This window comes from Malaclemys terrapin, chromosome 11 (genome assembly GCF_027887155.1).
Source record: "Malaclemys terrapin pileata isolate rMalTer1 chromosome 11, rMalTer1.hap1, whole genome shotgun sequence".
Taxonomy (NCBI): domain Eukaryota; kingdom Metazoa; phylum Chordata; order Testudines; family Emydidae; genus Malaclemys; species Malaclemys terrapin.
This window is the reverse complement of record NC_071515.1, coordinates 34,602,137-34,617,064: the sequence shown is the minus strand read 5'-3', so window position 1 is coordinate 34,617,064 and position 14,928 is coordinate 34,602,137. Positions and strand designations below refer to the sequence as shown.

General features: G+C 35.3%; 1 protein-coding gene across 3 annotated transcripts in view; it reads right to left on the bottom strand.

Annotated features, from left to right (window-relative positions):
- CERKL (ceramide kinase like) overlaps positions 1-14,928 on the bottom strand; it is a 104,392-nt gene that overhangs the window by 2,015 nt on the left and 87,449 nt on the right. For all 3 annotated transcript variants that reach the window (XM_054044407.1, XM_054044408.1, XM_054044409.1), the window contains 6 exons: positions 8,616-8,690; positions 6,786-6,963; positions 6,421-6,489; positions 5,983-6,011; positions 5,791-5,899; positions 2,263-2,359 (listed from right to left, as the gene is read on the bottom strand). In XM_054044407.1, the coding sequence (XP_053900382.1) occupies positions 2,263-2,359; positions 5,791-5,899; positions 5,983-6,011; positions 6,421-6,489; positions 6,786-6,963; positions 8,616-8,690 (557 nt within the window). The remainder of the gene's footprint in view (positions 1-2,262; positions 2,360-5,790; positions 5,900-5,982; positions 6,012-6,420; positions 6,490-6,785; positions 6,964-8,615; positions 8,691-14,928) is intronic.

Sequence of the window (14,928 nt, the reverse complement as noted above, 5' to 3'; positions counted from 1 at the left end):
TTAAACTGATTGAAGTGTGTAACTTATGGAAGAAAAAGTGCAGAGAATATTTCCTACAATAAATCTTCCCAGGTACAAGAACTTCAAAACAGCTAATTACTTGGAGTACATAGAGCACAGTTTTATTTCCCAGCTTAATATTTAGACTATTTAAACATAAAGATCCTTAGGGGAAGTACTATGGCTTCCTCTGTGTTATGAAGTACCTATCATATTGTTGGCACTCAATTTCTATTATTCCCATGGTTTTAGATTTATATGAAAAATATGTAAAAAAAAAAAAAGTTAAATTTAGTTAATCCTAAACCAGCAGAATTACAGCTTCTGAACATTTCATGGTAGTTTAGATCAAGAGACAATCATCTGAGCAATTTTTTTTTTATTTTGGTACAGAATTGTAATGTCTGAGGCAGAGAAGCATCTGGAGTTGCCTAGAAGTGGATTTTTCTTGAGAAACTATCCTCTAAGAAATTACAAAAAACAGGAAAGAAGGATAAGGAAGACTGAGATATCTCCCATAGAGAAGCCAGAATTTGCTGAAGAGTGCTGATTTCAGTGGGAGACTTTTAGGCTACAATTAATTGTTCTTCCCCAACTGAGTAGCATAAAGCCAATGCACTCTGATCAAAAAATACCTCAGATAAAGACAAGCATTTTTCAGAGTTTTAAGCTTCAATGGATTACTGTCTTACTAAAATTCACATATAAACTTGCTTTCTTTAACATTTCCACTTTCTCAACCATATTTTTACACACACACACACGAAAGAAAGTACAGTATCCGAGTCACAGATGAAAAGCATTATATGAGCGCTAAGTTTTGCATTAGAGCATTGCCAAAAAAGGTTCCAGTTTAATGGTGTTCATGTTGCTGCACTATGGATACAGAAAACACATGAGTAAATATTCATGTAGCTAAAGCAGGAGACATTAACTACCCATTTGTCATGCAATTTTTTCAGTCATGTACATTTTATGGGAAACTTGTTTCCTGGACAGAACAAACTAAAATTTTGACTCTGGCTTTGATCCCATTAAATTTATTGTTTATATTCAAGCCAGTGTTCATAATTTAATGTGCTATTTTACTTTGAATAGTGACTCAATAGAAATGGTATCACAGGATTCCATTTTTATTGTCACGCAATTATTTCCAGATACATTTGCTCAGTTTACAAGCAAAGTGGTGTATTTTTCAACTCTGTAGACTTACTCAAGGATTTGAAAGTTATGCTGTGTTTTTTCTGGCTTGTCCATCATAACCAGTAACCCTGACCCAAATGCGGTGAGTTATTGGCATAGTAAAGGTTCATGCAGATTATAAAGTGGGTCCATGTTCCCTTTCACACATGCTAGCTGACAGAATGAGAGAAAAGTGCAAACACTTCTTCCAGAAGAGTGCTACAGTGACAGAATGAGAAAGGCTTAAAGCCTTTTCTGAGGCATATTGCTGCTACCACAATATGGAGCTAGGCATCTCCCAGGAATGACATCCAGCACAAAGGAATGACACCTTCAAAAGGTCCTAAATTCTGAATGATTATTTGAACTAAACCTAAACTTGCTGATCACTAATTTTACATAATGACATGACTCATTTGGAAGATGACCAGTATACTTTCACGTAATACATTTACTTGGGTTTGCACTGAGTATTTTGAAGCAACAGTGAGGCACTCTGATAGAAGAAACAAAAACACCACTAAACTCTAATTTCCGTGATGCAGCTAAATAAAAGGTGGAATATTGACCATGTGTTTTTAAAGGACAGATCTGCAAACCTCTCCTACAGTCCATTCATATCCAGATCCAGGAACTGGGGTCTATGAAAATCAAAGGGCATAACTACTGCTGCCATTATAGCATGCAGTGATTTGCCAAAATTGTGGACTTAAGTATTTGTTTCTTCTGAAGAGTAGCATCTGGTCCCCATTATGTGCCCTTAATCTCAGTACACTAAATTTAAACACAAAATTTCTCTGTCCTGATTTTAGTTCAGGAGCTTTACACTCTTGTGCAACTGCTCGTGTAAACCACATATAAACTAAACCATAACAGATGGGCTGAAATAGGCTAATCGGTAGTAGTCTGATTAGTGATTTTCAAAAATCAGATAAAAGGGGGCTAATGCATTCTGACAGGGAAACTAAGTCTCCTTATGAGGACACTAATATTAACTCCTGTAGCAGGTCTACTGTCATGATTAGTAGCTCTTTTATAATCTCTCTCTCGCGCACACACACACACACAGATTAACTGTACCTGATTTTTCACACTGGCATATCTTTTCAGATGTTTTATAAACTCGGACCGAGAAGTGTTTCGTACAACAATAAGAGCCATGCTACCATTATTCAACCTGAAAAGTACATGTTTTGATTAAACTAATGTTACATTCAAAGGTCTTAAACTAAATTCACAATCATTTTAAGTTGGTTTAAAAATCAATATAAAACAAGATTAACTTTATAAAATCATTCAGAACTTTTCAATATATTTCAGTAATTTTTATTTGGTTATGAATCAAATACTTTCCCAACAATTATACGCAAGAATCAGCTTACTCCTGGGAGCTGCTTATTCTGATGCTTATTTCACATGAAATTAAAGATCTGGTCTAATAAACTATCATGAGAGAATTACAGATCAAGTTTAATTGTTCTACTGCTTTGTATATACGAATGTTTAAATATAATATAAATCACTTTAGTTAACTGTAGCAAAAGAGAAATGTATAGATTAAATAAAATAACTGGTAAATAGAATCCTAAAGCAAGGAATAACAGCAATACAGTGAACATTAAAAAGCTTTGTAATTTTTCAGTTAATTTGTTGATGACAATCAACTTCAGAAAAAACAAACAAACAATGTAGATAGGAATCCATTATACTTAAATTATGAAATTAACATTAATCTAAAGACATTTCACATAAAAGGCTGATGAACTTAATATAAAAAACAATTAAAAGTAAATCTAGTTGTGGAATACTGCAATAAAATTAATATTTGTACATATTAGCTAACTTAAAAGATGATTTTTTAAAATCCATGGTCACCTAAACAGAAACCGCCTTTCCCATATAAAGACAGTCCTTTCACAAAACATCATCATACATAAATTGATATAGTTCTATTAATACAATTATCTTGATTTACACCATCTGGGGATTTGGCCCTTAATACTTGCATTAGATTGTAAAGTACTTGGGGCAGGGATTTTATGGTACACGCGTTTTGGTGCCAAAGACATCCTTCAGTAAAGGGGTCTGTGATGTACAGCAGCCCACAAAATGAAACACCAACAGGAACAATTAATAAATCTATTTAACACAGAAACTATGCCAACAATCTGTAATATGAAAGTAAGGAACCCTGACTGATAAATTCATCTGTTAGAGCAATTTATAGATGTTAATGAGACTATTCTAATCTTATACACAAGACACCAACATTCTGACAGTACTTCTGGAGTTAGCAATCAAGAGATAAAAGAAAGGAAGGAAAAAGTTGGAGGAAAACAGCAAAGACTTGAGATCCCATCAGCTTGAGGACATGATGGACAGAGGCAGCATCTGATGAGGATGATAATTTAATTGTATAGTGTCTGCTAAGAAGTGGATGCCAATGTTCAATCTGAAAGATACAATTTAAGATACTGTCTTCCTAAAATGCCACCACAGATCTTTCTGAATGAGCTTTATCCCCTGCTGGGGACTTTGCCTTTGCACACACTGAATTCTGTGTTGCTACATCCCTGTAGACCTCAACATTCTGCAGAGTGCCCTCTATAGAGGCAACTCTTAGTTTGGGACAATCTTTTTTGGTTGTGGAGTCATCTGATGTTGCAGAGGTTTTCTGAGGTAGGATGCAAGGTAAAGGAGGTGTCTGAAAATGTTCTCTCTAGATCACTTTTTTATGATCAAGAAACCTACATATTCTGCCAGGCAGGCATATAATTTTGTGCAAGAATATCTTATTTAGTCATTATGGCTCACATTTTCAGAAGTGACTAGTGATTTTGAATGCTTCCATTTTTGAGTGCCACTGAGATATTTTCAAGGGGGATGATTTTTAGAAAGTGCCAAGCACCTACACTCTGAAAACCAACCCCTTTAGGGCATCTCAAGCAGGGCACCCAAAGGGATCCAAAATCATAAGTCACTTTTGGGGCTTTAGACTAATAGCTGTAAAACTGGATTAACATGAACAGTGGTCAGTCAGCCCCAATGTATTCAGTCTGATCAAAATGTCTTATAAGATGCAAATGGGCAGGCTCTCGGGGGGAAACATGACAGTTGGAGTGAAGACAGTAAGTGAGGTTGCAGTAGTGGCCAAGTGCTTCAAAAATGGCTCACGTACCTGCTGCAATTGGTGCAGCATTTTATCTTCCACCTTGTGCAGCGTTGCTGCTGTTCACTGTCCTGCAAGTCATCTGCAAAGAAAGCACCCCTCTCTCTACCTAGCTGAGTGCTTCTCCTTGGCCATATTGTTAGAAGTACAGTGCTGACATCTGGAATTGATGCTGGGATTAGAGAGGACGAGAGAGGAAAGCTGAAAGACCTTCTTCCTAAAATCTTCACATAACCTTTTCCATTGCCTGGAAAACTGCACTGAGAGTGAACATGTTGACAGAATAGATTTCTAAACAGTATAGAACATCAACATACTATCTTCAAGTACATACTTTTTCTCTTAAATAAATAAATACTACTACTACTACTAATAATAATAATCCAGGCTATGACACCTCACATTTCCCTCTCTAAGGAAGATGGTTTTGGTATGAAAACTTTTCAGCAAAACTCTCCCCCACTGAGGAGCCATATCCCCAGAGTACATATGGATTGGTGAATTTGCCTTTCTGAAGGATATCTGTTTAAACTGCTTACAAGGCAGGCAAGAGGGGCTGACGTGAACAAAGCAAGTTATTATACCTAATGGTGAGTAGCCTTTTGCCAAAAGCCAATAAAAGTTACATGAGATCTGGTGTGTTATGTTCAAACAAAACATCCCATAAAGTTGGGAAGCTGCAGAAAAAAAACAACATGCACAAGGTACAGGCACACGGATTGCATGACTGAAGAATGCAATGGCTATTTGTTCAGTTCTTCTGACACTAAAATGGGCTATTGGCTGGGGCATAGTTGATTATGAACTCACTATTCACAGTTACCACTTTTCATACTTTGCTAGCTATCAGATGATAAATATTTTCAACATTTCAATCTGGGATTATATTCAGATTAGTTCGCTAAAGGTGAAAAACTTCAATTTTCATAAACAATCGCCAGCACCACACAGTTCCCCTGAAACGATGAGATATGCCTTTTTAATTTAGAGGAATTAGTAAAAATTGTGTTTCCTGAATTTGTCAAAATGACAAAATGAGCATTTAAAATTCTTTATGGTAAGAGAAAAAAATCAACAGGACTTTCCCAACTGGAGAATTCCAGTTCAAGAGGAATTTTTACGAGAAATCCACAACCCAGTTCTCCTCCTATCAAGAAACCTGAGACAGATGATTACTTGACAACTTCTACTTAAGTCAGTCTTGTCAACTAATTTAATCACTGTAATTATCCAATGATTATTCTAGTTAGATGACTTGATCCAAAAACTGATTACAATTCTTGAGATTATGGAGTCAAGTGCAGTCCATCCTCCCTCCCCCACTACAAGAGGGTCTAGACTGCCCGAGACACAGGCAGGCATTCCAGGAAAAGCCAAGGTTTTAGAGTAAGATGTCAGAATTTATAGACATTACTCTAATTCTTTAAACCCTTACTGACCTGGTATTAGGTGCCAAGCCTCTTGGTGCCATTGAACATAGACAAGGGATTGCCATAATGCTCACATTCAGGAAGTGACCTTGAATCGTGTGCCACTGAACCTTGCTGTCTAAATATAACAGAGTAATTCAGTATTACATTAGTTTAACCAAACACAGTTCACTTTTAAGGACAATTTAATTTGAAACTCACCAGATTTTTTAAATCTCTCTTTCTTCTTTCTAAAAATAAAAATGTGTCACATAAAACAATTACAAATAACAAAGAATGTAAAGAAATACAATTTTAAAAATAATTGAACAATTTTTAATGTTACAGTTTATCTAAGAATAAATTAGATCTCTGACACTGGAAGAAAGGATCACTCAGCAGTGAACAAAATGGAGTAGTGCTTGTCTGACAGGTCCTCTGTACTGCTAATATCAAAAGTAAAACCATATAACAAGGTTAATGTATACTTTATGTAATGAAAAATGTAATTGTTGGCTAAATCATAATCTTAAAAGAAATAAAGTTCCATTTTGCCTTGTAATATTATTGCATCAAAACAATATTTCATTTTGTTCTAATTTTATCTTCAAAGCTATATACTTGTATAGATACAGGTTTGTTTAATTCAGATTTACTTACGTAACTTTCTCCTGGGAGCCCTGCAGTGAATTTTTCAGAGGTAGAAATGATAACTCACATTCCTCTGGCCTAGAAAAATATTGACATTCATTTCCACATTAACCAATATTCTGACTGCTAAATCTGCTTTTATCAAAGTTAAAATAATTTTAAGATGATGATGATGAATATACAGAAGCTTTTCCTAATTAAATGGTGACATTGCAAGGAAGTACATGATAAAACCTGAAAAGTGTCTGCCTGCAGTCTCATTTTCATAAACATTAAGAAATATGTTAATATATATTTAACATCTGGTAAAATTGAGGATAATAATATTACATTTTCATGAGGAAAATAAAAATATTGAAAATAAACCAGCATACTTTAGACTTGCCAGTGTTTTAATTACAGCAAAATCTCTCCTCTGGTTGGAGGGCATCCAGCGATGCTTTTCTGCCAAAGCCAGAGTTCTTGCACCAAAACCAAACATAGCTGAGAATCCAAAACGAAGAAGCTTGCTTGGACTACTGAAAGTGCAGATGTCCACTGGCTGTATATGTCCTGAAATATTACAGAAGAGATCAAAGCTGCAAATATTCCATTAGTTTTCAACCTAAACTTATCTACACTTCTAAGGAATAAAGAGAGAACAGTAGCTTAAAAGGAGAGGAAAGCAGGGACATGTGAGTTAGCAGATGAAAGATAATTCCAAGCAGACTATTAATTAATTTCTAGATTAATAAGTTAAAACATTATAGAAGGAGCATGAAGTGAAACATAGTTAAGATTGCACAAGTGCATTCATTCTAACGGCTTACATTCAGATGCTTATAAATATGAAACATTTTATGTTTTTGTATATAAGTTGGCACTTGTCAGTCTGAGTAGGATTTATGCAAACAGCTATATTCAAGGAAATGCACATCTGATATTATTTTTTTACTAAAAAGTTCCATTAGCACTACAGTAGAAATTTTGAATTGACAAAGTCCCTTACATAACAGATGAACGATTTGATGGTCACGATTTGATGGTTTTCATTGGCCAAGTTATAAGGACTTCAAACATACATGCTTCCTTTTTCTATCTAATAAAACTAGCTGCCTATGTTCGAGACATGGGAACTTATAAAAACTGAACGGAAATTATCATTAATAAACTCTCTCTCTGAGGTTTCCATTGGATTTGTGCATGTGTGAAAAAGAAAGTGAAGTGAACTTTCCAATCTAATGTACTGGGGCATGTTCAATATTAATCTTTGAAATGGAGCAAGGGCTCTTGCATCATTGATTGACATATTAACTAATAAAGCATTCAGCTGAGGTCTAGCAAGCAGTCACACTTAATGGAACAGCTTTTTTTTTTTTTTCTTTTTGCCTTTTTTCCCATTTTTCTTTACAAGAAAGCAATACCGTTTCATACAAAAATCTGCCTTAAAAGGAATATTAATGATGCAAAGTGAAGTATTCAAAATTCAGGAAAAGTCAAAGTTAAGGTTACACTGGCAACCTTAACTCTGTCCCTTTTGAATACCCATAATATTGAATAGCATTATCACATTATTTTTCATATACTTAGAAATTCTGTCCCATTTATTGTGCAGGTTGGATGATGAATGATGCCATGTTGTGTAGTAAACAACTACTTCCATACAGAAATTGTTGGTATGCCTTGAACCCACACCGAAAGATCAGGCTAAAAATCAATATTGAACAATTGCTTCAACCACCCATTTTCCCTACTATTAGGCAGGCTTCCTGAATTTTAAAAAAAGTATGTGATCAGTGAATTGTGTATCATAACGCACATACATAAGAGACAGAGTTAAAGGTTGCCTGTGCAACTCTGGCTTTTCCTGACTTACTAAATTAAAAGAAAAGCAGTATAAAACAGTTAATCAATGACACCACCTGCCAGGGAATGTGGTGAACTCTCATCAATGCAGCTATTAATAGTCATACTAGATACCCAAGAATAGTTTATCAAGAACAGCTTAGAGAATCAACTCTGTTAAAATACACAGTGGATTAGATCTCATAGGAGAGGTCCCTTTCAAACCAAACTATTTGATGATACAAAATTCACCCTGACACAACGAAGTATCATTGATTTGTTAGGCAAGCACTCCCTTGCTTTGTGAACATGTATTCAATTTTTTAAGTGATATGACTTTTAATTATCTGAAAGCTTCTGATAACGCATTTATGAATTACCCATTATAATATGCAATGTTGCAGTTACTGCATGGTTGATTCCATGAAGAGTATGAGCCAAAACATTAGTGGAACCTGTAAAAATTAATACAAAACAATTGTTATAAAATTGGTACTGAATGATAGACTGGAGAATACAAAACAAAATAAATAAAACGATGTTTCACTCAATATAGACTTTTGAGGAAGAAGAATTTGGTTCAATTTGTAACAGGATTCCTTTGAATAAACTTTCTACTCCACAGGGCAAGACTCTTTAGCCCAGTCTACTATATAACGTAACTTGTAAATAGAAGTTATGTTGCAATGGTAAACTACGCATCATCCTCTGCCCATTGATTACTGTCTTCCTATGTATGCAAAAAATAACAATCCTCACTTCAAGTCCATTAGCAATTAACACAATTTGAGCCTACAATTAAAAAAAAAAAAAAAGCTAGGCAAAGGAGTGCGGATCTTTGAAAAAGGTGTTTAAAAGTACGTAACTGTTTGTGGCATCAATTAACAATTTTGGAAACCTGAGGCCACCTTAAATTTCACAGGTGCACTGAACTTGGCTATCAGAAAATCACATGACAACACACACACACAAAATCTACTAACAAAAAAATTCACACCAAGAAAGTAAACAATTTAAAAACAACATTTTGCACTAAAATGAAAGATACATGTTTATAACAAACATACATCAAGATAACATTGATATCCCTACTGAAGGGAGGACTTACAAAACTTGGGAGGGGCTATGCATCCAAATATATAGCTAGAACCAAATCCTGAGGTTCTTATTCAGTGAAACTCGTACTGCTTTTTGTAACAATTTTCTTGAGTAAGGATTGATTAAGAACTGGGAGGTCAATCCCACAAAATGCTTAGTATTTCCTGTGAACTCATCTCACATGAACTTCAACAGGAGTTGAGAGTACTCAGCACCTCACAGGAAGCCCTCAGTACCTGGGAGGCTTTGAGTAATGACTTCAGGATTTACACCACAGGAAGGAAATAATTGAAGTGCATCTAACAAGATGCTGCGTGTAGAACAATCTTTGAAATTTACATCTTCAGTTTTGCAATGCACCTCATGGAAACAATCAGGGTGCGTGAATGCAATAGAAATTCTATGGAGAATATTGTCAAACTTTAAGAACTCTAAAGAAGCTTCATTTTTTTCTAAAGAATAAAAAATTTAATCTGACTCATTCATCTCTGTATCTCTTCTTTGCTAAAGAAATTGCTATACAGTGACCCTTTTTATTCAATTGCATTCTCTCTTCTAAAACAGAAAAAAATCGTCAATTAGGTTTATGAAGTACTTTGAGGTGAAAAAGGAAACTGACAGGTTCAAAAGAAATACTATCAACTTGCTATGCAGCACACTAATAAGACATTACAACTAGACATAGAAAACAATTTTATAAATTCCATCTACAATTTATAAATCCATCATTCAGTTGACAGAACAAGTATTTTCTCCATGTTATTTGATTTTCCCTTCCTTTAGCGGTTATACAATAGGTGTCAAAATACAAAGCAAAATCATCACCCTAAAACATTTTTCCATATAAGATACAATTCTGTGGGCTTTTTAATTCAGTGTCTGTAATGCTATAGCACTTGAAACATTTTTGGTTAGAAAATTAACTAATCAGCATTGACCTCAAAATGAATCCTTGGCAAAGAATCTCAAATGCATGCTCAGCACCATTTTATGTTTTAAAGGCCATTATAACATGTAATCTCTGGAGTTTGAAGCACAGGGTCTGAACCGTTGCGTGACATTTCATAAATGAAGTTGTTCCAAATGGTTTGGTTAGAATCATTTTCCAATCTTAAAGCAAAACTGTTTTTGCAATCCTAATATCTGTTATTTAAGTGCTTGTGTGAATCCCAACTCCATCAGTACTTAAAAGATGGGAACGTTCAGGTACTGATACTAATAACTTACTAGGGGTTTTAAATGCAAAATTCCCTCTCCAAAATTACAGTAAGAGAAAAAACAGGTATGCATACAAAAATCCTCAAAAATCACACAACTTGGGTTATTAGAAACTATTCAAAAATAATTTTGCTTTCTATTCACTACAATAGGGGTGCTATGTTTTTGAAAAATTTCCACTTGATGTCTTTAAGGATCAAGCCAATAAAGACATTGCATAGAGTGAAATATAGTTTGATAGATCAGGACCATTCTGTTTTGAAGCTGTTGGGGACGCCTGATTTAAGCAGAAGCAACTTGTTACTGCAACCTGAAGCGAATTTATTATCAGCTAGGACCTGACTGAAGTCAACAGCAATCTTCCCATTGACTTCAGTGAGAGTTTGATCAGGTCCTTACTAAACAAATAGGCCCCAAGCACTGTTCCCGCCTCTTAAAATCTATATATTATGTACTAGACTAGAAGCTGTGAACACGCACATCTTCAGTTGAAGACAAGACAACAATCCATCTTTTTATGTCTCACGGGAGAAGGCAAAATACATGTTGACATTTAAAAAAAAAAGATACAACTTGGGTCTTTTGCTCAGAAAAGATCCTGTCCACCAGTACCATCAAGAACATTTCTAGAACACATCCACTTATATGCTACAACATTTTTCTTCCAACCAAACATTTATATGATGGTAGTGCCCAACAACCCCAATAAAGGATCAGGAACCCATCATGCCAGGTATTACACAAATGTATAATGTGCTGCAAAAAACCTACAGACAACACAGGCAAACACTAAACAGGCAGACAATATATAGGCAAAATATTAAAAGTATACTTGCTTGCCTTTTTAAGCTATTGATTCATTTCCCAAATTATGTCCTCCTTCCTCTCTAGCCTGAGATGCTATTTACCCTAAATTTAACAGAGACTGGGTGGTGCCTCTGCACCTTGTCACTTTAGGGAGAGTGAGAAAATGGATGCAGTGAACCCATAAGCTACACAGTGCAATCATTATTTAGCCTTAAATATTTAGGTATCACTCATAACAGACCATTTGTTTTTAAAAAAAAAAAAAAGATTCAACTTTTGGCACTATTCTACAGAACTATCACAAAATATATTTTAACAAAAAATTACAAGAGATTTTTTTATCCAGAAAAATAAAATTCCAGATAGAATTTTTTTTTCTTTCCTTGACAATATAAGCTACTTTTCACTATCTCCTCATGAAAGCATCAGAGTTAGGACAAAAGTGTAGTAGTTCATCTAAAGCATGACTGATGGAGGTACCAGGCAGAAATTTAAAACAAAAAACAAAACAAAAAATCCACCCTGTCCTTGGAAGTGCATGCACTTCTGCAGAACAATTAACGTAATTAACCAAACATGAATATTCATAAAGCTGTTAATGTCTCCCACATCCAAACAGATAAATGTGATGTAATGACTTCCTAGTCAAGCATATCTAAAATTCTCATGAAAACTGCACCAAACACTTTCATTCTTTGCCTGAAATATCATAGAAATTAACAGTCCCTCAGTAATATTTTATTGTCCAATTAATTGGAAAGCACAAATTTATTTAAGTGGACTATTTAGGACGATAAGGATCACAATCATCAGTGTATAGATTGTCTCTTATTTTATAACAACTGGATTGCTTTTTTATTTTTATGTTCTTCCAGATTTTCCCCTCTATCTGAATCCCTCTGTACAGTTCCTTAGCAGTCGTTCCCATAGCAACAAACACTATTACTAATGACTAGCAGTACAACTGCAGGCTTCCCCACATGTGATCCATTTGATTTTGACCACAATACAGCAGCTTGGTCTACTGACTTGAAGTATTTTAGTAGAAACACACTCCCTCTGGGTCTCTCTCTCTCTCTCTCCAGGAGGCTAACTGCTCCAAAAGCAATCCTCTCTCCTCAAGTATGCTGAAACTTGAAAACTGCTGCTTAGCACTCTAAATCTTATACCGACTCTAAGGGGCAGAAAATGTACTCTAATCTGTGTAAATAATATACTCTCTAAAATACCTTCTATTCTTAATCAACTCAACCAGAAAAGCATGGTATTTGGTACAGTAAAATTTATAAAACTATTAAATGATCTATTGATATATCTTTTAAATACACACATATAGACTACTTTTTCCAAAATAGATAATTTATAAAGTACATATAATCAACATGACATAATACTTAACCAAAGTATGATTTTAAAAAAATATAAAAATCTCTCTTAAAAGGCATTTGTTATACTTGCATTATTTAAATTAGTTTAATCACCCTATAATTCAACTTACTCCCAAACATATTCTAAATGCACATTCCTTTGGGTGCACCTATCTTTCTTGGTTATGATGTACAACTCCTTATTAATAAACTCAAGAGAATAAGTACTAATCAAGAGGAACAGTAACCTAAGCACATCCAAATTGCATGAAGTAAAAAGTTGGAGAGATTCCATCTCATACCACCACCACCACATTCACAGCAATTCAAATGACAAGTGAAGGTCAGAATGGTGGCCTAACATTTATTTGCTTCATGTAGCTGAGATCATTATGTGGTCTCTCACTAAACCAGTCCCTTGTTCTTGTGTACTTTAAGCCATCTCTAATATAATCCACCATATTTTTCTAATAATTATTGCTTATGTTAAATACTGCATTTTGAAAATGTTGTTGCTGTTATTTGCAATTTGTAAAAGCAAAAGCAAGTTGAAGCTCTTTAATAGTGCTTGCAAAGAACTACCATTATTTCTTTAAAAGGGAGAGTAGGATGACCAGACAGCAAATGTGAAAAAAATTGGGACGGGAGTGGGGGTAATAGGAGCCTATATAAGAAAAAGACCCCAAAATTGGGACTGTCCCTATAAAATCGGGACATCGGTTCAGCCTAAAGGAGAGGAATATGGATAGCTGAAATCATTCCAAAGGCAACCCATGCACTTACTTCAATATTTCTTATGGGAAATTAAACGAGTAAGGTATGAATGGCCATTAGCTTTAGAGAAAAGACATAGCTCCATTTTTTCCCTTACTGGTTATAAAGGATATATGAAAAATGCAGTTACAAATATGAAATCAAATCAGCTCCTTCCCTCCCCCCCAAAAAAAATCCACAAACAGAAGGGACTCTCCATCCATAAATATCCCTCTTTCCCCATGGGGATTTCTCAGTCACCTCTGCAGTATCATCCCTCTCTCTGGACTCAGTGGAAATCTCTCTGCGTAGCCCAGAGTACAGTAGAACCTCAGAGTTACAAACACCAGAATTATTAACTGACCAGTCAACGACACACCTCATTAGGAACCAGAAGTATGAAATCAGGCAGCAGCAGAGACCCCAAAAAAAAGGCAAATGCAGTTCAGTACTGCGTTAAACGAACGTAAATTACTAAAAAAAAAAAAAAAGGGTTGGGAGTTAAAAAAAGATTTGACAAAGTAAGTAAACTGTATCTGTGCTTGTTTCATTTAAACTAAGATAGTTAAAAGCAGCATTTTTCTTCTGTAAAGTTTCAATGCTGTATTAAGTCAATGTTCAGTTGTAAACTTTTGAAAGAACAACTAACATTTTGTTCAAAGTTACAAACATTTCAGAGTTAAGAACAACCTCCATTCTGAAGTGTTCATAACTCAGATTCTACTGTAGATGCTGTAGGAGCAGGAGAGTGCGGACAAGCTGAGGTGGTAGTGGTAAAGAAGAACAGGTGGGACACAGTCAGGTCAATGGAAGGCTCAGCTGGGATAGGGACAGGGACAGGACAAGTCAACGGGATGCCCCGATAGCCCTGCAGAGATAAGGTAAGAGTTAATATGGCCTGAGACTGTATGATCTTTTTGGCATAATTTACCACTAAGGGGAGCTCCTGGAAACATGAATCCAATGGAGATGCTGCCGAAGAAACTGGTGGAAGGAAGTAGGAGGACACCAGGGACATCCACAAGGATGGCACCATTTCCATGAGGGCATGGAGATGAAACCTGTCCTCCCCATGGAACTCAAGAATGGGGAGGAGGAGAACTTAGATTTCCTCTCCCAGGCAATCCTCCCACAGGTAAGGAACTGATCTGTGCCATTACTATGAACTAATCTAAGTAAGATTTATTATTTATTGAAACAGTACAATTCTGACTGGAAATGATAGGCAAATTTTTAACAGTGAGAGTAATAAACCACTGGAACAATTTATTAAGCGATTGGTGGATCCTCCATCACTGGAAATTTTAAAATCAAGATAGTTTTTCTAGAAGATATGCTCTTGTTCAAACAGGAACTAATTCAGGAAAGTCCTATAGCTCGTGTTATACAGAAGATCAGACTAGATGAGCACAGTGGTCCATTCTGGCCTTAGAGTCTATAAGAAAGGTAC